The following is a 26,170-nucleotide window of genomic DNA, read 5'->3' as shown; positions in this document are numbered from 1 at the left end:
TGAACACTGACCTGTCCATCCAGCTGACAAGATTCCCTACCTCCCAGAGCTCATGCTTTCCACAATGGACAACTATTTTCTGACATGCACACCTGCATCCTTTTGCCCAGGCATCCCCCAAGAACAGTGAGCATTGATTAAGCACTTAATGCTTAATCAAGTGCAAGCACCTTACGAGTTGATGCCATCATACCCCCATTTCACAGGTGAGGAAAGCAGAGCTCTGGGAAGTGACAGAGCCTAAGTGAGGCCACAGAGAAGTGGTGGGGCCAAGTTTCAAGCCCACTGCATGTGACTCTCTTAATCACTCTACAACATGGTTTCCTCACAGCAAGTCACAATGAACACCTGAGCCAGGCACTGGGGGTTTGTAAAACCCCTCAAAGTCCCATATAGGGTCCTGGTCACAGTCCCTAAGGTTCAGCAATGGCTCTGCTGACCTCTCTCACTTATCGCCCATTTCCACAGCCTTGAAGGTCATATTTCAACCCCATAAACTGCCAAGTCTCTTGGTCCAGGGCTTCCCACTCCTGATCTCTGGCAGGAAGATTTCCGTTAAATCTTCACACAGCTCCCAAAAATCTCCACCAGCCTGGGCACCTATGGAACTCGGGGACCCACTACTCTTTCCCCAGGGCTCTCTTCCTTTGCAGTCAGAGCTCTCAGCATCATGTGCACTTATGCGTTTGTGGGCTAATTTGTCTACTCTCTCTTCCTGTGGCAGGCTGCATTTTCCACAGACTTCCACAGCAATATCTCCCACCCCACCTGCCCTTCTGCAGGGAGACCTTGACTCCCCCATCATAAGAAGGGACCAAATTCTCCTCCACAATCCCCCTCAGGGCTGGCCAGCCTCAGCAGCTCATTGACCAACAGGATGCAACGGAAGTGCTGTTCTAGACTTCTGAGGCTAGGTCAGAAGGAGGCTTGCAGCTTCCCCCTGCGTCTCCTGGGACACTCCCCCTTGGAGCCCAGCAGCCATACTATACAAAGCCCGAACCACATAGAGAGAGAGCACACGGGGACTCCAGTCAACAGCTCCCAGCTTCCTGCACCAACTTCAGCCATGGTAGCACCCCATCTTGGACATCCCACTACAAGGAGCCTTTGGATGACAGCAGCTCCAAACCCCATGTGACTGTAACCATACGAGAAACACCCAGTGAGACTGCCAGCTGAACCCAGTTAGCTCACAGTACTGTGAGAAGCAGTAATAAACTATTGCTTCAGGCCATTATGTTTTGGGATGGTTTGTTACATAGCAATGGATAGCTGACCTTCTCCCCCGGCACCAGACTATAAGCTCCATGAGGGCAGGAGCTTTGTCTAATTTAGCTCAGTGCCACCTCCCCCAACCTTGGCATACAGATGGACATATAGTAGGGGCTCAATAAATGTTGAATGAATGGATGAGTGAATGAATTGATTGGTTTCTAATTTAGCTCAGTGCCACCTCCCCCAACCTTGGCATACAGATGGACATACAGTAGGGGCTCAATAAATGTTGAATGAATGGATGAGTGAATGAATTGATTGGTTTCAAAAAAGCAGGCCTCTGAATCCCCACACAGGTGGAGCCAGAAGGAGGGGAAGGGGTCACAGTGCAGTTTATTGTCTGATGATAAGTATTAGATTGAACCATATAAAGGTGCCATCTTTTTAGGTCAAAAAAGTTGAATATTGGCAATCTCTAATGGCTCAGCTTCACATATGATGAGGTTGCCCTGTCCTGCCTGCTTCTTCCTGCAGCCAGGAGGAAGAGGGTACACCCACACCAGGAAACCCCACTACACCACACCCAGCCAAACCCAGCTTCCCTGAACCCAAGATATGGACTTGGGAGATTTTCTTGAGCAAAGAGAGGCAATAACAAAACCTTTCACCTCAATCACGTTTCACTGGAAAGCAGTGAATTTTCAGGCCGGTTACAATGGCTTACACCTGTAATCCTAGCACTTTAGGAGGCTGAGACAGGAGAATCTATTGAGTTTGAGACCAGCCCAGGCAACACAGTGAGACCCCATCTTGACAAAAATTTTAAAAATTAGCCAGGCATGGTGGTGCACACCTGTGGTCCTAGCTACTTGAGAGGATGAAGCAGGAGGATTGATTCAGCCCAGGAGTTGGAGGCTGCAGTGAGCCGTGTTCGCATCACTGCACTCCAGCCTGGATAACAGAGCAAAAGTCTCAAAAAATAAAGTAAAAGTAGTGAATTTTCCCACCCCACTGAGCTACTGCCCTTAAGAAAGGGCTTGCATTCAAGATGATGACGTTGAGAGGAGACAGCAGACCCTGCAGAAATGCTGCGCAGCAAGACAGCTGGCCCCGTGCCCTCTGGAGGGAAGGAGTAGCAGAGGCCTCGCCAGGGACAGAGGGAGGTGGCACAGCCTCCCCTACACGGCGAGGGGATTCTGAGCACTGTGTGAGCATCTCCTGATACCATTTTACATTCACACTGCTCCATTTCGATGGGCACAGAAACTATGTGGTAGGTACAACGGATATCCCCACTCTGCAAGTAGGTGCAATGGATTCGCCCGCTTTGTCAATGAGGAAAAAAACAAGGCTCAGGAGCCCATGCAGAGCATGTGCCAGGATGGGCAGAGCAGGATTTGTACCCAGGTCTTCTGACTCTAGATCCTCTTTTTTTTTTTTTCCCCTGAGAGACAGTTTCACTCTGTCACCCAGGCTGGAGTGCAATGGCACAATCTCGGCTCACTGCACCTTCCGCCTCCCAGGTTCAAGCGATGCTCCTGCTTCAGCCTCCAGAGTAGCTGGGATTACAGGCATGCGCCACCACGCCTGGCTAATTTTTATATTTTTAGTAGAGATGGGGTTTTGCCATGTTGGCCAGGCTGGTCTCAAACTTCTGACCTCAAGTGATCCACCCACCTTGGCCTCCCAAAGTGCTGGGATTATAGGTGTGAGCCACCGCGCATGGCTGATCCTGACTCTTAACCATTATATGGAAAGGCAGAAAGGGAATGCCTGCAAAATCACAGGGCAGGGGACAGCCGGCTGGGTCCACTGCCAGGAAAAGGGGAACAGGGAGAGGCCCCAGGGGACCAGACTGCCCACAGGCTGCCAGGTCTGAGAATAAGACATTTCCTGCCGGGCGCGGTGGCTCAAGCCTGTAATCCCAGCACTTTGGGAGGCCGAGACGGGCGGATCACGAGGTCAGGAGATCGAGACCATCCTGGTTAACACGGTGAAACCCCGTATCTACTACAAAATACAAAAAACTAGCCGGGCGAGGTGGCGGGCGCCTGTAGTCCCAGCTACTCGGGAGGCTGAGGCAGGAGAATGGCGTGAACCCGGGAGGCGGAGCTTGCAGTGAGCTGAGATCCGGCCACTGCACTCCAGCCTGGGTGACAGAGCGAGACTCCGTCTCAAAAAAAAAAAAAAAAAGACATTTCCTACCTTCTCAGCAGGGCTTCGCGAGCTCATGAACCAGGGCCGCCAGGGCCCCACCCTCACAAGGGCCAGCTAGGAGAGGATCAGTCAATGAGTGTGCCTTCCCTCTAAGCCCCTGGCCAGCACGCGAATCAGAAAGAAACTCACCTAGAAGGACGCCTCTTCCTCGCCCTGGTGTTCCGGGGTCAGCCAGCCAGCAGGGAGCCCTGGGCACACTGAGAACCTCCCGGCGACCATCAGAGGTCCCACCTCTGGGGCCGTGTGGCTGAGTATCCAAAAGATGGAGGCAGGGGGCCAGGAGCTGCCTCCATGCACCCAAGACAGAGAGAACCAGGGCAGAGCTTGAGAGGCGTAAGACAGACCTGGGTCAACAATCACACACACTCGCCCATTCTTTCCTTCATTCATTCCACAAATATGTATGAAGTGCCTCCTGTGTGCCAGGCGTAACACATGCACACTTGCTACAACGTACAGGGTGCTCCCCAACCCTATTTATCCTGGCGGCCTCAAAGCCCACACAAAGGCTGGCAGAGAAAGATACTTAATAAATATGGGGTGGGCGAATGAGTGATTAGATGAATAAATGAATGCCCAAGAGAATATGCTAATTAGTAAGGGCCAGCATCCAGGGCTGGGGCTGGTCGGAGACCCAGGTTCCAGTCTTAGTTCCAGTATCCCTCAGCCCCCAACCATGAGTGACCTTGGCCAAGGCAAGTCCCCTACCTGAGCCTCTGATTCCTCGTAGGCCCAAAAGGAGCCTGAATCTCATGAATGCCATCCTCTCCAACCTCACAGCGGGGAGGCGGGGCTCACCTGAATGCATGGCCACTATGAGACAGGCACTCAGCTCAGCTCCACATCAGGGGTTATAGGAGCTTTGTGGGATTTCGAGGGGATAGGGGATGCCAGGGCAGGGATGGGTGGAAGGAGGAAGGGAGCAGGGGAGAGGGGAGAGCAGTGGAGCGGAGAGAGTGAGAGAGCCAGGAACACTACCAGGTGAGAGTGAGAGGGCAGCAGGGTCAGCAGGGCCAGCAGGGCCAGCAAGCCCTGGGAAGGCCTCCCCACCTCTCACTTCTTCTCCCAATCAGATTTGGATGGGAGACCATACCATCCACCCCTGCAGAAAGCAGAACCACCAGGTGCCACATTCTAGGCACATCCAGGGGTTACCAGAGAACCCAACTGTACAGGAGCCATCGGGACACTGGAGTAGAGGAGTGCAGTGGGGCTGATGGAACCAAGTTGTCGAAATAAAGACAGTCATTAAGTAATGACACACACCAGCAGCAGATGGCTGGATGCATGTTCCAGGGACTGTCAGGGATGACAGAGAAAAAACAGAAAAGAATTACAGGCTCTGAAGCCAGCCTGTCTGGGTTCAAATCCACACTCCACCATTTAGCAGCTGGGGGACCATGAACAAGTCACTTGCCCTCTCTGGGACTCATTTAATTAAGTCACATAATTTTAATAAGGTGATACATACAAAGCCGGATGCTTGGCTCACAGTACAGCTTGAGACAATGGTAGCTGGTGAGCACTGTCTTGTTGCTGCGTTATGATTCAAATCAACATGTGCAGCATCGTGGTGCAGACAAGAGCTGGAGGCATCAAACCCGGAGGGGTCTGGCAGGAGGCCTCACATGCTCCTGAGGATGCAGGAGGACGAGGAATGTCGGGGCACAGGCCCTCTTGCAAGGCACGAAAATGTCCATGCATACCAAAAGAAAAAAAATCCACTCCACCAAGAGAGGAAAGTCCTGGGCCCAAGTGTGAATCCTCGCCTTCCCAGACTGTGCAACCCTGAGTAAGGTGCGAGCCACCTCCTCCGTGAAGGAGTGTGATCAGCTTACAATCCACAAACCTGCCCAATCCACAAGCCTGTTCCTGTTCCAGCTTACAATCCACAAGCCTGTTCCTGTGCCTGCCCACTGTTCCTGTGGCCGCCCTCTGTAGGTGGCTGAGGGAAAAACAGTTCAGGAAGATACCTACCATTTCCAAAGTCTTTACCCTGGAGCAATATGTTTGTTGTTGTTGTTGTTGTTGTTGTTGTTTTTTGGAGACAGGATCTTGGTCTGTCACCCTGGGTGGAGTGCCGCTATGCAATCGGCTCACTGCAGCCTCGAACTCCTGGGCTTAAGCAATCCTCCCACCTCAGCCTCCCGAGCAGCCAGGACCCAGGTGTACCATCAGACCCAGGTAATTTTATTTTCCCCCAAGATGGAGTCTTGCTGTGTCACCCAGGCTGCAGTGCAGTGGCACAATCTCGGCTCACTGCAACCTCTGTCTCCCGGGTTCAAGGGATTCTCTCGCCCCAGCCTCCCGAGTAGCTGGGATTACAGGCGCCTGTCAATGCGCCCGGCTAATTTTTAAAATTTTTGTAGAGACGGGGTTTTGCTATGTTGCCTAGGCTGGTCTCAAACTCCCAGCCTCAAGTAATCCTACCTCAGCCTCCCAAAGTGCTGGGATTACAGAAGCTGGCCACTGTACCCCATGACATTTCTTTTTCATAAAAAAATATATCCTCTACCCTAATAGCCTGCATGTTTCCTAAAAACATGTTCCCAAAGGCAAGATGCCTTTTCTGAACCTGGGCGCCAGGTCAAAGCCCTGGCTTAGCCTCTGCTCAGTGCTCGTTTAGGCCCTGCTTGCAGAGGAGAACCCTCTCCTCCATGAACACTCTCTCAAGCAGGCCCCCGCAGGGGCGTGGCCAGGGCTGGGCAAGGAGCCCACCAACCCCAGTCCCGCACTCAGTGTGTGCATCCACTGCTGGCCCCAAATTCTGCAAGGCAGCCGTTATTTATCTTCAGGTTTAAAATATTTGCAGTGCAGGCAGCGGGGTAACATTTAACACTCAGCCTAAGGGGTCCCCTTGGCAGCAGAGCTCTAGGCAAATATTTTAACACATAATTTGCTGTCCAAGTTCGGCTTCTTAAATAAGGAAGCAACTTCCCGACGGCTGTCTGGGGAGCCCCGGTGTCCCTTTCAGTGCCCATGGCTCTGTAGGTGGAATTTCAAGCCAAGGTCCATCAGAGACACTGAACCTGACCTCGGCTGCATCACACAAACCTCACTGGGCTGCTCCATCCTGGCCATGAGGCACTGGATACAGGACAATCCTCTACAGAGGCCCATGGAAATGACTAGAAACTTACAAAGAAAGTATCTTCAGTTGTCAGGAAATCTAGAACCTAAAGGATGAGCAGTGTGATGGCAATCGCCTCCTTCAGGCCAGACCTGCCAATTCATTTGTATCCTTCGCCCAGGGACCCCCAGCCCCCGTCAGAGAGACGTTACCACAAGACCTATTTTACAGAGGGCAAAACTGAGACTCCGATGGCTGAGACAGCCCCCTCAGTCACTCGGATAACGAATGGAGAGAAGCTCTCAACCCCAGTTCCCCCACCACCACCACACAAATTACAGAAATGAGTGTACAAGCGAACGGGGTGTGGAGGGAGCATACAGAAGCCCAGGGAAGGGGCTCAACTCCTCTAGATGGTCAGCAGTGCAAACACACCTGCTTTTTTTTTTTTTTTTTTTTTAAGAAAATCCATGGCTCACGCTTGTAATCCCAGCACTTTGGAGGGCCAAGGCGGGCGGATCATTTGAGGTCATGAGTTAGAGACCAGCATGGCCAACATGGTGAAACCCTGTCTCTACTAAAAATACAAAAAAAAAAAAAAAAAAAAAAAAAAAATTAGCCAGGCATGGTGGCACATGCCTACAATCCCAGCTACTCAGGGGGCTAAGGCAGGAGAATCACTTGAACCAGGGAGGCAGAGATTGCAGTGAGCCAAGATTGTGCCACTGCACTCCAGCCTGGGCAACAGAGTACGACTCTGTCTCAAAACAAAAAAAAAAAAAGAAGGAGAAGGAGGAGGAGGAGGAGAAGGAGGAGAAGGAGTCAAGGAGAAGAAGGAGAAGGAGGAGGAGAAGGAGGAGGAAATCCACCGTTCTCCATAAAATTTCCGGATGATTTCTAAATGTTGACTTCAAGTTTTAAGGAACACAGTATGCGCTAAACAATACGCCTTGGAGGGCTGGTCCAGCCTGGGGGCTTCCCAGTGAGAGTCTCTGCCATGGGGTGCGTCCAGCAAGAGCCCCTCAGAGCTCCCAGAGCACAGGGTCATTTGTTCATTCCTCACCAGAAAGAGCAGTCAGCTGAGCAGTGATGAAAGTGTCTCTTTAGAGATTTAGGAACTGAGTTCAAGTCCATTTTTGTGCAAGACCTTGGTTGCTTGTACTTCTGAGCCTCAGTTTCCTCACCTAGAAAATGAGGATGGTCCTCACGCTGTGGATGCTCCCTATGGGGCCACCTTCCAGGTGACCTCACTCCAGGTCTCTGCCCTCCAGGCCCTGGTCAGCAGTGAGCTCCCTAAACACTGGAACCATATGAGACACAAATCCTCCACATCTTCAATCAGTCAACAAACATTTACTGAGCACCTACTATGTGCCAGCCTCTGTTCTAGATGCAAACACATGAAAGAACCATGCACAGCTCCATGACCAGGAGAGGCTGACATTTGGTTACAAGCACCTTGATTTTTATGGGTGTTCCATAAATACAGGAATGAATTACTCTATCCTCCTTGCAGGGCAACACAATCTAGGAAAGCAAAGAGAGATGGCAGCTTCCCCGACCTCACAGACACTTGCACTCAGCTTTCAACTACAGTGGGTCAGGAATGAGTGGAAAGAAAAGAAGGCAGATGAGAGGGAGGCAAGAGGGGAAGAGGGAAGCAGGGGGGAGAAAAATAAACCACAAACACCCCCTGCAAGAAAAAGCAAATCTATTTTTCCAGCAAGTAGTTAACAGTGTCACTCCTCCAAGCCTTACAATCTTAATAAAGCTGATCTCGCCGCGTGCAGTAATGAAGAACGGTCAGACAAAGCCACCCTGGAACCATGAAAATTGTGCACTGTTACCTCCTCGTGACCTCCTCAGGCAGTGACCATTCTGCCCTGGCCTTGCTGTCATGTTTTGTCTCTGGGAAAGGGGAGATGGGGGAGCAGGGCCGGCGGTGGGCAGGGGAGGGAGGATGGTCAGGCAGCATGGGGAGCTCGATAAATCCAGCTAATCTGTGGCCAGTGTCAGTGCCTGACACTCCTAATTGCTCTCAGTCCTGGAGCAGAACTCAAGGCTAGGATCCTGGAGCGCAAATCACCCTCCTTGTGGCTGCAGAAGGATCCCGGTTAGGGGAAGAAAAGCGGGGAGAGGAGGGATCTGTACCCCTAAAAACGGAACCAGTGGCCAGGCTAATGGAGTCTGGTTCAGAGCCAAGGATAAACAGAGGCGGTGTGAATGGAGAGCCCAGAGCCCAGGGGTCACGCATGATTCCTGTGCATTCCGTGCAAGGTGTGCCCTCTCTGGACCTCAGCTGCCCCATCCGTAAATTAAGGCATGGACCACAGAGAAGCAATTTTAAAAACCATGCACCTTAGCAGCTCAACACTGTGCCAGGGGCAGGCCTGAGGGCAGAACTCTAAGACAACACCTCCACACCCAGGGAGCCCCGCTGCCGCCTTCCTTCCACGCCACGGTCCCGCAGCAGCGCTCTGCAGAAAGAGTCTCACTGTCAAAGTATAAAGTGTACAAAAGTTCACCCAGCCAACTCCTCCTCACCGTCCAGGTCTCAGCTCAGTGAATCTGCACCCCCACAGGGTCAGGCCTCCCCGTGAGCTCTGGGAGCTCACTGGGCACCTCTCCTTCCCCACTTATCATAGCAGTCCTCATGATTTTATTTGCTGGATGTGCGAAGGTCTCCTGGGCATGCAAGCTCCAGGCAGGCAAGTCTACATCAGTTTTGTTCACTCTGCTTCCCCCTTCCCCACCCCTCAGCACCCAGCATAGAGCCTGGTACACAGCAGGTGATTAATAAGGATGTGTTGAAGAAGCCGTCTGGAAGTGCCCTTCCCGCTCAGACATTTAAAGATCCAGCCACAGGTCTGTATTTCCAGGGAGGGATGGGACAACAGGAATGAAGCTAGAAGCAGGCCCCTGGCCCTGCCTGCTGCCCCGGGACACGGGCGGGGGCTCAAGGGACTCCCCAGACCCGGCTCTAGGGCCTCTATTGTAACCCAAAAGCCAGCAGCTCCCTTCCCACCAATGATCCTCCTACCAACGAGCCTCCAGGTGGGCCTGGAGGGCCAGGGGAGCCCCCTCTCCCTACAACCACAGTGCAGAGGCTCCGCAAAAAGCCTTTAAAAATTAACCAGTTGCCAGGCATGGAGACAGCCTGGCGCACAGCCACATTCCAGGGAATATGGAAGTGGCACCTGGAGAAAAGGGAGCTGGCCTCATGGAGTGGCTTTCCCGTGCCGTCCCACCCCAGGAGAAGCACACTCAGATTCTAAGGAGCCACTTCCAGCAAAATCCCATCTAGGCACCCACTCCCTGTAAGAGGGCGGCAGCCTCCGCCCACCTCCAAGGACGCACGCAAGCAGCGGGCTCCTCCAGGAGACCCCAGGGGTCTCCCCACCACTTAACTTCATCCATTTGCTCAGGTCTGCCGGCTTTCTGCTGACTTCCCATCAGTCCCCAAGAGGGTGTTTGGGGCCCCACAAGTGGGCTGTAAGACATTCCCGGATGTCTCCAGAAACCTGGATTCTGGAAGCAGGGCACAGAACAAAGCCAATGGCCTGGGCAGCATGACATGTCCGCCACAGAGGTCCGAGAAGCCTCAGCACACATGTTGCCAGGCGGGTTGTCCCCAGGCCGAGCACACACATAACCAGGCGGGGTGTCCCCAGGCCCAGCACACACAAGGTCAGGCAGGGTGTACCCATGCTCAGCACACACGAGGCCAGGCAGGGTGTACCCACGGTCAGCACACACGAGGCCAGGCAGGGTGTCCCCAGGCCCTCACACACGAGGCCAGGCAGGGTGTACCCACGCTCAGCACACACGAGGCCAGGCAGGGTGTACCCACGGTCAGCACACACGTGACCAGCCGGGGTGTCCCCAGCTCGGGGTTGGGGTTTTGATGGGGACTGCACTCAGACCCCCCCAGCCAATGACAGCAGGGCCTGTTTGGTAGCCTAAGACCCCTGGATTCACATTCCTAGGCAAAGAGATGCAGGGGGGATTAGCCACAGGCCAAAGGTCAAGTGAATCGCACCAAGGAAACTTCCAGACCCACCCCAGAGGCCTGGCTGCCTCTGCCTGATGACCAATATCAGTGTGATCTATATGCACATGCACACCCCACACCCTACTCACTACCCCCAGGCTCCTCCTCAAACCGTCACTTAACTCGGATTTCAAACTGCTGGCGATGTTCTTTAGTCAACATGAAGCAGAAACCTTTTATTAAATGCTGCTAATTTTTTATTGATCACACTGTGAATCATTTCATTTTCCATTACCGCAAATGTCTCCTATCAGAGCTCCACGATCAGGCTTCTTTCTTCATTCTCGAGTAACTTGTCACTTTTAATCAGTTTTCAGTTTCGGTCTGGCTCAAAAATTAGAAAGCGGGCTCTTTGTATCATTATTGCTTTTGTTTAAAAAAAAAAAAAGTTTCCATGCAGGAAAGGTTATTATACTCAGAATAAATATACATGAATCAAATTCAAATGAAATTCCTCCCTGGCTCTAACCAATTTTAGCATTAGCTTTTATAATTTTTTTAGGTTTATTTTCACGGAAAGACTGTTCGTAATTATTGCTCGTGCTCTCCCAAAACACTTATGTTACTAAAGTGCGAAATGTCTTCTAACACAAAGACAGATCTCTGGGAAGTAATTACAGAAATGCATTCAGGGGCAATAATTCTATATTAGCTGTCAGCAGCAGACATCCTCTGAAAGGCACTTGTTATGAAGGAATTATTTGTGCTACTATTGAAGGCATGGCAGGCAAGCCCAAACTGAAAGACTGCATCCGATCAGAAACATGGGCTCCCTCATCAAGGGTCAAATTAAGTTTAAATCATTACCTTGAAGCCCAGCAAACTCGTACCTGACTGTCTATTGTGAAGACGTTTTTGAGGCGCACTCGAGCGCGACGTGGTCTTCCCGTTCGCAGCGTGGTGCAATTACCCTTAGTCTCAAAAGGATTCTGCCAGGAGCTTGTCACAATAGGGAGAGAGGAGGTGGCAGGGTGTCTATTAAATGCTAACTCGTGTCACCAAACAGAATTTTCAAGAATTATAAATTGCCGAGATGCCTTGCCGCTGACCCCCTCGCGTTAAGAAGAGCCCAGAATATTATCGGGAAAGTGCAAGAATTTGCATCAAAGGCAGGAAAGGACTCTTTATGGGGAGCCCACAGAGATGGAGTTGAGGGGACTGGGACCCAATGAAACATCTCCTCACCCCACAGAAATTCCAACTGGGATCTGCGCCGCAACACCAGCTTCCTCGGGGCTGAGAAAGACCCTAAAATGAGGACAGGTCGGGGGGGATCTGAGGAGGTCTGTGATTTCATCTGAGCTTTGTCCCTAACTCTTGGCATGACCTCAGGCCAGTCACTTCCTCTCCCTGAGCCTCAGTTTCCCCATCTGTAACAACATCCTACATCAACTCTGTCTGGAGGGCATTCTGTGAGTGAAATGCAACGTTGGCCCCTGCTGTTCCAGGCTCTGTTTTACCACCTATAAAAAGGCAGGATTAATTTCCAGCACCGTTAAAGGAATCACCTGGCCACTGGGTGCAGGAAGAAAGCATGGGATAAAGAGCAGAGCATCTTCCTGGGCTTAGCAGGTCTCACAGATGTCTCAGGGGATCTGCTTGGACTCATCGAGCCTCAGTTTCCCCACCTCAAAAGAGGACAAGCTAAAGGTCATGGCCTGGAGTTGCCCTTATCAATCAGAGCGAAGCATGAACCCAAGCTTCTTTCATCTGCTCACCTACTGCTATTTCCAAGAAGACAGGGTACTTTCTCTTTTTTTTGAGACGGAGTCTTGCTCTGTCACCCTGGCTGGAGAGCAGTGGCACAATCTCAGCTCACTGCAACCTCCGCCTCCTGGGTTCAAGAGATTCTCCTGCCTCAGCCTCCTGAGTAGCTGGGACTATAGGCGCCCACCACCACGCCCGGCTAGTTTTTGCATTTTTTAGTAGAAATGGGGTTTCACCATGCTGGCCAGGTGGGTCTCAAACTCCTAACCTCAGGTGAACCACCCATTTCGGCCTCCCACAGTGCTGCGAATACAGGCGTAAACCACCACGCCCGGCCAAGACTGGGTGCTTTCTAAGATAGCTCAGGGCAAGAAGCAAAAGAACTACTTCCTCCTAACAGCTGAGGCCCATCTACCCCGAGCAGCGACCTACGGTGCCCAGCAGTGCTCAGCAGTTGTGGCACCCCTAGACGTAGCATCCTGACCTTTCCCCTGACCTCCAAGCTCAGCCCATGACCCAAGTGGGGACACTAAGACACAATCCGGAGACATGCTAGAGCCACCGGGAAAGAAAGTACTTAAAGTGGGGAGAGCAGAGCGGGCAGACAGAGATCGGGGAAAAGAGTTTGAGCCATGCCCTTCGACTCAGTCACTGCCCACAGAGGCTTATATCCTAGAAAACTCCTGTTTGTGAATCCGCCGTGAGAGTATCTGCTGCAGAATGATTTGTAATAGCCAAAAAAAAAAAAAAAAAATTAGCATCTACATCTCCATGAACAGCAGATCGACAGATAGATTGTGGTACATTTACAGAGTGGACACCATGCAGCAATTAAAATTAATGAAACGGCTACATGTATCAACACAGATTAATCTTCCAAACATAACGTTGAGAGAGGAAAAAAAGCAAGTTGCTAAACTATATGTATGGTATCTATATTGTTTTAAAACATGTGTATCAATAGTATTTAAATATCATTTTTTATGTATTTCCAGAAACAAGACATACAGGGAAATGATGAATGGATATCATTTATAATTAAATATCACTTATATATATCTCTCTCCAGAAGCAAGGCATACAGGGAAATGACGAATGCCAAGCCCTAACGGGGCAGAAAGAGGAAGGCACTTCAGTGCTCAGCTGGGTGAATGACTCCTTAAGCTGAAAAGTACATCCTGGATGATCGTTATTCTCTTTTGTTTAACTGAGATATTTCATTAAAAAAAAAAAAAGACACCATTGCTGAGCCACTAAAAATTTTTAGATGATAAAAGTTTTTAAAAGAACAGTGAGTAAGTTGGAGAACCACACGGGAATCACAGAACTTTAGCTAGAGAAGGCACTGAAGAAGAGAGCCGATCCAATTCAGCGCTTTCTCAGAATCTGTGATGCAAGAGATTGTCCCTAGGGCACAAGGCAAGTTAGTGGCAGGACCAGGGCTGGTGCCCAGCCCTGTGCTCCTTCCCTCCCTCCAGTGTGGAGGAGCCTAGCCCTGGTTAGGGGGTGAGCTTGAAAAATTTGTACTGAGGTGCACAGTGGCTTTTGCTTGTAGTCCCAGCTACTTGGGAGGCTGAGGCAGGAGGATCACTTTAGCCCAGGAATCCAAGGCCAGCCTGGGCAATAAGTGAGACCTTGTCTCTATAAATAAATAAACAAATAGGACCTAAGTATATTGTTCTCTCAGAGCAGGAACTTCTATCTGTTCACTGTGGAATCCAAAGCACCTAGAACAGTGCCTGGCACGTAGCAGGTGCACAATAACCCCTTGTTGAATGGATGAATGAAGGTAGACTGAGATGATTAAAGTCATGCACTTCATTCCATAAAGTAGACCTTCTTGGACAAGCCCCGTTGCTGGACAACACCAAGTTAGTCATTTTTAAGTAAATGCAGATTTTCCACCTCTGAGTTTAAAAAGAAAATCACTTCTCACCAATTTTCTGACCCTCCTGTGGGGAGGCTGAGATTGTGAGTCATAGCTGAGGCTGGAAAACCACCTTTGGGGAGATGAGAATGGAAAATGGCCTAATTCAAGGAGAAGCCAGGTACTGCCTAAAACGCATCTTGGCCCCCTTCCAGGAGTGCACATCGAACGGAAAAAATTACTCCAACTCTCTCTGTAGGAGAGCATCTGCCGGCTGGCTGACCAAAGTAGCTGGTTGCTAAGAAATCACACCGGGTGACGTCACCTGATCACTTACTACAGGCAAGACATGGCCAGGGTCAGAGTTCAAAACAGTTTCTGGAAATCTTTCCAGCGAAGCCCCTTTTCCGTGCAGGGATGGGAGGATGGGAAAGTATCTTGATGGGTACCCACCTGTGAATCCCTGCCCTATGACAGAGGTACTACTACAGATGGGGAAACTGAGGCCCCAAGGGGGGAAGGTCACTACTAGAGGATGGTAGAAGAGGGGTTCCAACCTCTAAGAGACCAGTGCTCCTTCTGAGCATGGAGGTGCTTCCTGGGATACCAGGTTCTGAGCCCCTCTATGTTCACCCCTCTCATGCAGAAAGAGGTCAGCAGAGAAGTCCAGTGCATGGTAAAGACCAGCATGACCACAGGCTGCAGCTTTTCCACATGGACAATGCGGTTTCCATGGAGTCCAGGGACTACGGTCCCATCTCCACCACATTAAAGTAAAGAGACGAGGAAGGCGGTGAAACAGCACAGAAGAGTAACCTCCTCTCAAGCCGAGGCACCACCCCACAGGGGTATCTAGCAGCACCAAGTCTCACCAAAGACAGAAGCCCCAGAAGTGAGGTCCCCTGGGAGCCCTGGGCTACGCTGGAAACAGGAGTGGGTGCAGGAAGGACCCAGCCCCCCTACCACAAGAAATGCCCACGCCAGGGAATCTGCCCACACTTGCAACAAGCATCCCAGGTCCTGACTTTGACAGGGATGCAGGGCGTGCATTCCGCCAGCCTGTGGTTTCACCCGGCTTTCTCCCCAGAACTGCTTCTGTGTTTCTGAGTATCTTTCTTTCCCAGAAAAAAAAACGAAGCTTTACTGTTATTTCTGATTACAAAGATAACTGCGACTGATGTCAAAGATACAAGCCATACAGAAAAGTATAAAGAAAAATAGTAAAAATCACCTGAAATCTCAGCACCAGAGCTTGGGGTTGTGACCACTTTGATGAGAGCGATCCCGCACATCCTCTCCTGCATTTATGGACACGCGCAGCAATCACCGTGTGCGAATGGGATCCTGAGCCGCACGCTGATTTGTAACCTTTCTACACTTTGTTCCACTCGCCCCTGGGCCGTGGTCATCTCTTCCAGGGATCGTTTTTAGAGTCTGCCTTTAAAGTTTCGTCTGGAGGGAAATCACACCGGTCCACAACTCCTAGTTAAATGTGAACAGGCCCCAGTAGTGAATTGGGGAGGGGTGGGGGCGGGGGCGGTTTCTATCTTAGAAAAGGTTTCCTTGCTTTGCAAATGGGTTCACCCTGGGAGTCTTTGCATTAAGGAGATTCTCCCTCCCGCAAACGCCTGTGTCTCTGGAGGTGCAATTCAGGGGGCCACCTGCATCAGCATTGCTACCATCAACTCTCCCCACATTCCAGTCCATCCGTGCAGATGGAAAGGGCCATGTGGTGGAGAGTCTGGGCTGACCTTGACGGGAAGGCTGCTGTCAGCCCATAACCTTGCCGAACAGCTCATCTCTGGCTGTCACTCACACCTGTGCAGGCGAGTGCATGCTCACCTATCATGCTCCTGCTCGGGGTGAGTCACATCGGGGCTGCTTCCTTGCACCCAGTGATCTGGGGGAAAGTTTAGGAAATTCCTACTCTGGGAATTCTCAGCTGGCGGCTTCCCCTCCTGTTTCTCCTCCACCAATACCCCTTCCTAGGCACAAAATTGTGAGGCTTCCTGGGTTTTGTCACTAACATTTAAATATAAGGCTCCAAGTCATCACCCTCCAGGGGCCAAGTCAGGGGTTTCCAAGAAGTCCCTGCATTCTTCTGTCCTAGGGGAGCCCAGGTGGGGGAAGTGGGCTGGGTGTTTCTGGGAAGCGAACTCCTCTGGGAGGTACCTTCCTCTCTTTCTGCCAACTGCCAGCACTGAGTCACAGAAGATGTGTCAGCCAGACACAGGGAGGAGGGCCGGGGCCCCCAGGGCCAGCCGGACGCTCCTCTCCAGAAGAGAGGCGCAGGGGCATTTAAGGCCATCTGTGCGCTCACAAAACACTCACGGAGACCCTGCAATGTGCCAGGGACTGTCCCAGAGCAAAATCGGGAACGAGGTGGACAGATCCTCTCGGGGAGATTTACCCTCTAGTGGGGAAAAAGACAGAAGATGCATAAATAGAGAAATAAAATCATTGCTGTGAGTGATCAGCGCATCCAAGGAAATAAAAAAGGTGACGTGACGGGGCTGGAAGAGGCCAGCTCCAGCCAGAGTGGTGAGGGAGGGAGAGCCTCACTGAGGAGGCAGCGTGAGCCAAGCTGCAGAGGACCAGACGGTGATGGTGACAGTGATGGGGAGCAGCGAGCACAAAGGAACCTGAGGCATGGAGCATCGTGCACTCCAAGAACCAAGCGGAGGCCAGTGTGTCTGCAGCACAGAGCAGAGAGACAGAGGCCTGATGGCGACCAAAGGCCCGAGGAGGGCCCAGGACACGTCATCAAATCCTGAAATCAGAAGGTGCTGGGAGAGCCCCTCAAGCCGCCCAGAGTCAGTGCATTCAAGGCACATGTGGGAACTCCAGACAGAAGATAAACTGCGGGTGCTCATGTCACATACAACACTGTTTGACAGCCTCCGTACTTTAAAATCATTTAACTTGGTCAAATCTTTTATTTTTGCTGCTGTTGTACGAGACAGGGTCTCACTCTGCTACCCAGGCTGGAGTGCAGTGGTGCTATCACAGCTCACTGCAGCCTCCAACTCCCGGGTTCAAGTGATCTTCCCACCTCAGCCTTCCAAGCACCACCACACCCAGCTAGTGTTTTAAAAAATCTGTTGTAGAGATGAAGTCTTACTATGTTGCCCAAGCTGGTCTCCAACTCCTGGCTGCAAGCAATCCTCCCACCTCGTAATCCTAGCACTTTGGGAGGCAGAGGTAGGAGCCCACATAAGCCACCGTGCCCAGCCTAAATTGGTCAAATCTTATTGGGAAACATTTTTTTTTTTTTTTTTGAGATGGAGTCTCGCTCTGTCGCCCAGGCTGGAGTGCAGTGGTACGATCTTGGCTCACTGCAACCTCCGCCTCCTGGGTTCAAGTAATTCTCCTGCCTCAGCCTCCTGAGTAGCTGGGATTACAGGCACCCGCCACCACGCCCAGCTAATTTTTGTATTTTTAGTAGAGACGGGGTTTCACCATGTTGGTCAAGCTGGTCTTGAACCCCTGACCTCGTGATCCACCCACTTGGCCTCCCAAAGTGCTGGGATTACAGGCGTGAGCCACCGCGCCCAGCCGTGGGAAACATTTCTAACATGAGAGTTCTGAGATAGCAAGATGTACCCAGCTCCATGCAAAGTGCCTTGGCCTGGGCACTGGCTGCAAGGTCAGACCTGGGTTTGAATCCCATTGTGACCTCAGCCAGAACTAGTCTTCTGATTTATTAAAGAGTAAATGATCTTCAAACCCATGCTGGGCTTCTGAGTGTCGGGAGAGAAAGTAGCAGCACCACCCACGCATGGGCTCTGCTTCCCAAAATAATGATGGGGTCAGTCCTGCCAGTTGAGCAACTATGACAGAGAGTGGGGCTTGGGGCTGTCTGCCCCAGAGGTGCACTGGAGCCACAGTCTGTTTTTCTTGCTTCCAAGGCTAAGGTTCAGTGGTTCAGACCTCGAAGTCCCACCCAGGCAGGACAGTGAAGAGGCCCCCACAGTCCAGAGAGGGCAAGGTCTTGGCCAAAACCCCACAGCAAAGAGGGAGCAAATGCAGAGCAGCAGCTCATCTCAGGACCCCTAGTGCCCACCCCAGGCTCTCCTGGCCCTTATCAAGGTGCTCACCCCCAAATCCAGCTCCTGCAGAAGAAAGCAAAATTGTGTGGTCACATTTCCCCCTGCCCGATATTCACTAACTCAAGAATCCAAGAATGTGGGCCACTGTGCCCGTGACATGGCCCAGGAAGGCATTGCAAACAGGTGACCTGGTGCCTCGCCTGGCTTCTATGGCCCCCAGGCAAGAACTGCACACCGGAATTGGGAGAGGGGGTGCACACCAGTGGCCCTCCCCCACCCCATGTGGCTTGGGCCTGGGGTCTTCAGCAGCCCTTCCTGACGGAGCCCCAGCCACAGAAGCCCTTGCATAACTGCCTGGGCATTCACAGCACCAGCCATTTGACACAGTAGGGATCTGGGGGAGCCAGGCTGGTCGCCTTTCTGACTATAGCAACATCACCAGAGAACTCTGGCCCTGGATATCTCTCCAAGCCTCCTGTCCTTTTCAAAGGGAGCCCAGGGAGGCCAGGGAGACTGTCTAGGGACCACAGGAGGGTGGCCCATAGAGCGAGCAGGCTTGCTCCAGGAGGTCACAGAGCACAGAACAGACCCCATGGGCCGACCAGGAGGAGAAAAAACCTGCACAGGTTCATCGGGCAACTGAAGGCGTGGGCTTGACCTTCTACTGGCTGGAGATGCATCCCCATGTGACCCTAGATGAACTACTTAACCTCTCTGAACCTCTGTTTCTTCATCTGTAAAATGGGAGGTTGTTGTGGAGCTCATTCAAGGTAACAGAGAGGGTGGCATGAACCTCACATGTCCTCACCCACTCAACAATTCAGGACTGAGGGGCTGCTGTGTGCCAGGCAACGTCCTGGGCTGGGGACACAGCAGTCAACTGCACAGACAAAATCCACTAGGCAGCAAGGAATATAACCATCAGAAAATCGGCCAAGCTCAGTGGCTCATGCCTGTAATCTCAGCACTTTGGGAGGCTGAGGCGGGCAGATCACTTGACGGCAGGAGTTCGACACCAGTCTGGTCAACATGGCGAAGCCCCATCTCTACTAAAAATACAAAAATTAGCCAGGCGTGGTGGCATGCGCCTGTAGTCCCAGCTACTTGGGAGACGGAGGCAGGAGAATCGCTTGAACCTGGGAGGCAGAGGGTACAGTGAGCCAAGATCATGCCACTGCACTCCATCCTGGACAACAGGGCAAGACTCTGTCTCAAAGCAAAATAATAATAATCAGAAAATCTCAGGGGGTGATAAACGCAAGGCAAGTACTGAAACAAAGGTGATAGGAGGCTAGGCACAGTGGCTCACACCTATAATCCTAGTACTTTGGGAAGCTGAGGTAGAAGGATTGCTTGAGCCCAGGAGTTCAAGATCAGCCTGGGCAACATAGCAAGACCCTGTCTACAGGAAAAAAAAAAAAAAAATTAGCCAGGCGTGGTGATGTGCGCCTGTAGTCCCAGCTACTTGGGAGGCTAAAGCAGGAGGATTACTTGATCCCAGGAGTTAGAGACTGCAGTGAGCTTTGACTGCACCACTGCACTCCAGCCTGGGCAACAGAGTAAGACCCTATCTCAAAAATAAATAAATAAATAAATAAATAAAAGGTGTTAGGATAGGAACTGTTGAAAAGCAAAGAGGCAACTTGAGGCTCTGGCTATCAAAAAAGTCCTCTCCGGGGAAAGGACATTTGAGCAAACACTTGAATGGCACAAAGAAGCCAAGTATTTGGCCGGGCACGGTGGCTCACGCCTGTAATCCCAGCACTTTGGGAGGCCGAGGCAGGTGGATCACCTGAGGTCAGGAGTTGGAGACCAGCCTGGCCAACATGGGGAAACCCTGTCTCTATTGAAAGTACAAAAATTAGCTGGGCATGGTGGCAGGTGCCTGTAATCCCAGCTACTCCGGAGGCTGAGGCAGGAGAATCGCTTGAACCCGGGAGGTGAAGGCTGCAGGGAGCTGAGATTGCACCATTGCACTCCAGCCTGGGCAACAAGAGCAAGACATCATCTAAAAAAAAAAAGCCATACATTAAAAAGTGGAGGAAGAATAGTCTGTTTATGCAAAGGCCCCAACCCAACGCCAGGTCAGGTGGGGTTTTATAAAGAAACGGGGAGAAGTTTGGCTTTAGTAACTCCTCCTTGTTGAGCAAGGCAGTGGCGTTGCCCCCACCTAACCTGCCCTCTCTCTACCCACTTTTAGTTTTCAAAGCACTCATCATCACATTTATCAGTTGCCTCCTGCATGCAATCCGGTATAAGCTCCAAGAGGGCAGGAAACCTCCATCCAGGGTCATTGATGAATCCCCAATGCCTAGCACAGTGCCTGGCCCAGAAGAGATTCTCAATAATGTTTGTTTAATTAAGTAATTATTGGCACTCAGTAAGTGCTCAGTAAATGTGATCATCAGGGCTGCCAATAGGGATCAAGCTGCTTTACAACGAGATGAGACTCCCATCCCTGGAGGCATCCAAGCAGGACCTAGAAGAATACATGCTAGGGACCCTCAACCCCAGAAGAGGCTTCCAGGTCCTCTTCTACTCTGAAGGCTGTCAGGTCTGCCCTATGCCCAGTGCAAGGGATGGAGGGGCAGCTCGGGCTGCAGCTGCAGGACAGACAGGGACGGACAGTGTCTAGCAGCCGGAACACATGTGAACCAAGCCGGAGAAGCCGCCTGAATTTCTCAATCACTAGAGATGTATTTGCACCTCAAAGTGCGGCCTCCTACACTGCTTAATGAGGAAAGCAATCATTATGGGGGGTTTGCGGGCCTGGGGTCGAAAGGAAAGAAAAAACTTTTTTTGCCAACATTGTGTACAGAGTGCCAGGCAGAATGGACTTAAATCCTCCCTCAAAGGGCCCCCTGGGCAGGGCACTTCCTGCAGACAATTGGAACTTGGCCTGTAGGGTTCGACTTCCTTTGTGTTAACTAATTTCTGACTCGGGGTTTTCAGCTATTTATTTCTAGAACAATACACTCACTGCAACAGTCCGCTGGTGCGGCTATCTTCCATGGTGGCAGCAACACGCTCTCCCCTGCTTCCCTCCTCAGCAGGAGGGGAAGGAAGTGTGAAAAGCCATCGAAAAGAGGTGGCTGGAAGCGGTCAAGCCCTGTCCCCCCACAAGTGCAAGTCTCATTTTCAGCTCTCTGGAGCCAGAATGCAAGAGAGGACCCCCGGAGGGGTCTCAGAGCCCCCAGGATTTCTGGGCAAGTAAATGACAATGCAGGGGGGAAAGAGGGCACAGCCCCCAGAAGAAAACCTTCTTCCCTCAGTCATTAATCGAGCCCACCAGAACCCTCCCGCCTCCTCGCCCGCTTTCCCTGTTTCTGTCATCTTTTTCTAATCTGCTTGCCGCTTCCTGCTTCCTCCAAACCACCTTAATTGGGAACTCTTTAGTTCACAAGGAAAGTTCCTTTCTGCTCTCTGAGGACACCTATCGAGGGTGAGCCAGGCTCTTCATCATAATTCTTACCAGACATGGCTAATAATGACCCTCTTTCGCTAATGAAAAAAACACACACATGCACACATTGTGGCTGCGGTAATTAAGCCTGTGACGAGTTGAGTTGGAGGGAAATTAGATTTATTTACACGCTGTTCTGCTGCTGATGAAGCACAAGCTATCGGGAAGCTTTCTCATTAACCCTCGTTTACAGGGTGTGCGCTCTTTTGTGCCTCTACGAACCCTCTGTAAATTGTAGTTGGTTAAAAAATAATAATAATTAGCCATTTTCAGAGTGGAGTTTTCTCCTATAACTCTGTTAATCCTCGAGTTACACTGTCCAGATGCTGATGGTAATAAAATGCCCAAAGGATTTCAGGTCTGAGCTGCAGCCACATCAACGCATCAGCCAACAAGTGTTGCCAGAATGCCTGCCTCCAGGAAGGCCCTGTGCTAGGGACTCAGTGGATCAAAAGTGGAGTCAGACATGGCCCTGCCTCGGAGGAGATCATGAAATCTTCCCACTGGAAAGGAACTGGGTGAGTGGCTGACTGAGGTAGAAAGAATGATGCAGGGGCCAGACTGAAAGCTAGGCTGAGTCCAAGGTCCAGGTAGAAGAAATAGGGAGCCATTGAAGGTTTGTGAGTGAGGGAGGGGAGGCAAATGCAGTGTTTAAGCAAAATTAGGTGAGAGCCCACAGAGATGACTGGAAGGTTTCAAAGTCAAGGGTTTTCAAAACGGACTTGCTGTCCGTTGTTGGTCGCCTCCTTTAAGTACAGAAAGAGGCGTAAGAGGCCATGCTGTGGCTATAATCACACAGGTCTAGGGCTTGGTATTCAAATTCTGGAGGCAGCCTGCACCAGCCCCGGCTGCCTATCACCAGTTAGGACAGCCCCTGAGGTCTAAGGGGCTGTAAGTGCGTGGCCCACCACTATCTTAATGACAGCTCTGTCTTTGGAGGGACTGTCATTTTGTTAAACACACATACATAGACACTAAAATGCTTCCCAATTTCAGCAACGTTAGGCAATGACACAATACACATCTTAGAATGAAAACAGCATGATCATCAAGCACTTGGAAAACAGCCTTTTGGAAGGCCAGTCCCGCCACACTGACACGGAATCGGGCCCTCCCCTGAGTTCCAACACTGGCCAAGACAAGGAGCACCCGGACTGCCATAGGTAACTCCGTGGCACCTTTCAGGGGCATCTTCCCACCAAATGCATGTCTCGAAAGGTCCCTGCCCACCCCTTAAGCTTGGACCCAGGGAAGCTTCAAGTTGGAAGGGACCTAAGAGAACACCTCATCCAGCCCAGCTCTCACCTGCATGGAAAGGAGGAGGTGGCAACCATCACCACCTCCCAGGGCACACGGGCAAGAAGGCAGGGGTCGCGGGTGGGCTGAGAATGGGGAGAAACACCCATGATGAGTTCGGACACTTATGAGCATCCCTGAGGACAAGTCCATTGCGAGATGGGGGTGGGGAAGCCAGCATGCGCGGGGGGGCAGACATGAACAGGCCTCAGAACCCGTGTCCACGTGGCTGCATAATTCCTTGTTTTCTTCTAGAGTGTGTGGCACTTTTAAAAGTCAAAGTCCTGCCAAAAGACAGAAACCCCACCTAACTATAGTGAGAAGTCCCATTTTGTGTCACCAACACACAATAGACAACTGGCCCTGTGCTCAAGTGTTTTGTTTTTCTTATAAATTACTTGTCACGATGCACAATGACAGTTATTTCTTTTCCATTACACTATGCAGTGTTGGGACTGAATCCAACACTTCTGTGTCCTCCACACCAAAGACAAAAAAGCAGACTTTTAATCAATGCTTATTTATAAATGAGGCCAAGAATTTCCATTCTCATTTTTTCTGTGTTTCCATGTACTATTGGAGATTCCATAGGTTCATGATGCTCTCCCCCACTCAGCTTAGAACTGGCTACACTGACATCTCCTATAGTCTGAACTTCTAGCAAAGGGAGCCTTCAGTAATGAGTCATATAACCACTATCATGTTCCCACGTAGAGAAGATTAGGTGAATAAGGAGACCAGCCCCTCGCTCCTACCAACAGCAAGGCTTGATCAGCCACCTGCTTGAAGTTAAGTTTCTAGGACATGAGGAGCACCTGCATGGTGAGGACTGCAGAATGCTGTTGACCCAGCAGTTGAAAATCACCATGGCCCTCTCCCATAGAACTCACCTGTCGGTAACTTCTAAAATTCAACACATCTCCACAGGCTACTGTGGACACTTAAACCAAGCCAGACACGTGACCACCTGCCTCCAAATCTTCCTTGGGTGGGGTGAGGAGCCTGGCTCAGCAGGAAATACGCCCCTGTCATCAATCCCGGTGAAGAATGGCCTCAAAGACAAACACCCCACGTGCCCTGGACAGCCCCAACAGCAAACTCAGGTTTCCCCGCCATGGCAGGTGAGAGATTAATTTCCCCCAGTGTACTGAAGTGGAAAGAAAGGGAAAGAAAGAATGACACACAGCTCCTTCTCTCTTCTCCCTGCACGTTAATCCCTCCCTCAGACCCTCCCTCGGCTCCTCCCCTCCACATTGTTAGTCCTCCTGGCCGTGGTCACCCTGGTTCAGGACTCCGGTACCTCCTCCCCAGGTGACTGTAAAACATCCCTGGCATCTCCAGCCTCTCATCAAACTCTGAGTGGACACCTGCTAAGTGGTAGGCACTTCCTGCCTCGCCTTCACCTGCCAAAGGTAGAAAATGGTTTAACCAGGAGCCTAATTGCCAGAAGCTTCCAGATCAGGAATTGTTATAAAGGATTTTTTTTTTCTATGAGACAAGGTCTCGCTTTGTCGCCGAGGCTGAATGAAGTGCAGTGGCTCAATCTCAGCTCACTACAACCTCTGCCTCCTGGGTTCATGTAATTCTCCTGCCTCAGCCTCCCGAGTAGCTGGGATTACAGGCACTCACCACCATGCCTGGCTAATTTTTGTATTTTTAGTAGAGACAGGGTTTCGTCATGTTGGCCAGGCTGGTCTGGAACTCCTGGCCTCAAGTGATCCACCCCCCTCGATCTCCCAAAGTGTTGGGATTACAGGGGTGAGCCACTGCGCCTGACCAGAATTTTTAAAATAATCAGCTGGGCATGGTGAATCACACCTGTAATTCCAGCTACTTGGAGGGCTAAGTAGGGAGGATCGCTTGAGGCCAGGACTTCAAGACCAACCTAGGTCACATAGCAAGACCCCATCTCTACAAAATTTTTAAAAACTATCCAGGCATGGTGGCATGCACCTGCAGTCCCAGCTACTCGGGAGGCTGAGATGAGAGGATCGCTTGAGCCCAGGAGTTTGAAGCTGCAGTGAGCTATGATGGCGCCACTGCACTCCCAGCCTGGGCGACAGAGTGGTCTCCAAAAAATGTAAAATAATCATCATTGCAAAAAATATTACTCCCTCATATTCCTTAAAGAATGGCACTCCAAGACTAAAAATTATAGCGGCAAGGGGTACGCATGTGAGTGACAGAACTTTAAAACAAAGCAAGGGAGCAATAACCATAAAAGTCAAGCTAGTGATTCTTTCTGGAAGGAGAAATAGGGACGGGGAACAAGGATAAGCCTTCTGAAGTAGCTTGCAAAGTTCTATTTCTAGACCTGGGAAGTGGTTTCAATGGCGTTCACCTTATAAAAATCCACTAAGTTCTACATTGACTTTGTGGGTTTCTAGATCTGTATTTCATTTTGCAACAAAACCATATTTTAAAAAATAATAATAGAAGAGCTTGCTGGCTGGGCACGGTGGCTCATGCCTGTAATCCCAGCACTTTGGGAGGCCGAGATGGGTGGATCACGAGGTCAGGAGTTCGAGACCAGCCTGGCCAACACGGTGAAACCGTCTCTACTAAAAATACAAAAAATTAGCTGGGCGTGGTGGCTCACACCTGTAATTCCAGCTGCTCGGGAGGCTGGGGCAGGAGAATCGCTTGAACCCGGGAGGTGGAGGTTGCAGTGAGCCAAGATCGAACCACTGCACTCCAGCCTGGGCGACAGGGCGAGACTCCACCTCAGAAAAAAAAAAAAAAAAAAAAAAAAAAAAAAGGAAAGCTTGCTATCCCCTTGCCTAGGGGCAATGCAACACAAGAGCCTTCGAATGGCTGCAGGGTGACATCTATCCAGGCCAGGGTCAGCTTACAGACAGGTGCCACAGACCCTAACAGACAACCCTGGCAGGACCACAGCAGCCTCAGGAGCAGCACACACTCATGAAAGTTCTCAGCCAGGAGTGCGCTTTGCAGGGCAATGGCTGTTGTAAAGCATGGAGTTGCACTTCTGCAAATCCAGACACACTCTGAACCTTCCTGCTTTTAACCACTGTGCCAGCTTAGAGTTAAGATCTCCAAACTCTGGAAGTGTTATGAGTTTGGAATGTGTTGGGTGCCTAACATTCCAAGTATAAAGTCCTTTTTTGTGTAATTCCACAACCTCCTTCAGACGTCACAGGAGGTGGCCCTGTCTACGCAGATGAGGCCAGGGTTCCTGCTGCGCCTGCCCTTTGGCCCTGGTTCTCTTTAGAGA

General features: G+C 51.0%; 2 protein-coding genes across 4 annotated transcripts in view; both read right to left on the bottom strand.

Annotated features, from left to right (window-relative positions):
- Nucleotides 1-26,170, bottom strand: part of CBLN1 (cerebellin 1 precursor) — a 680,545-nt gene that overhangs the window by 456,126 nt on the left and 198,249 nt on the right. The gene's annotated exons all lie outside the window — the stretch shown is intronic.
- Nucleotides 1-26,170, bottom strand: part of ZNF423 (zinc finger protein 423) — a 365,398-nt gene that overhangs the window by 243,687 nt on the left and 95,541 nt on the right. Inside the window, exon 1 of one of the 3 annotated variants that reach the window (XM_050774811.1) lies at nucleotides 15,359-15,589. The exons of the other annotated variants lie outside the window; for them this stretch is intronic. Coding sequence (XP_050630768.1) covers nucleotides 15,359-15,431 — 73 coding nt within the window. The 5' untranslated portion in view covers nucleotides 15,432-15,589. Of the gene's footprint in view, nucleotides 1-15,358; nucleotides 15,590-26,170 lie in introns of those variants that run through there. 3 annotated transcript variants of the gene reach the window in all.

Source organism: Macaca thibetana, chromosome 20, assembly GCF_024542745.1.
Source record: "Macaca thibetana thibetana isolate TM-01 chromosome 20, ASM2454274v1, whole genome shotgun sequence".
In the NCBI taxonomy this organism is placed as follows: domain Eukaryota; kingdom Metazoa; phylum Chordata; class Mammalia; order Primates; family Cercopithecidae; genus Macaca; species Macaca thibetana.
The sequence above is the reverse complement of the archived record's forward strand: the minus strand, read 5'-3'. Positions and strand labels throughout refer to the sequence as shown.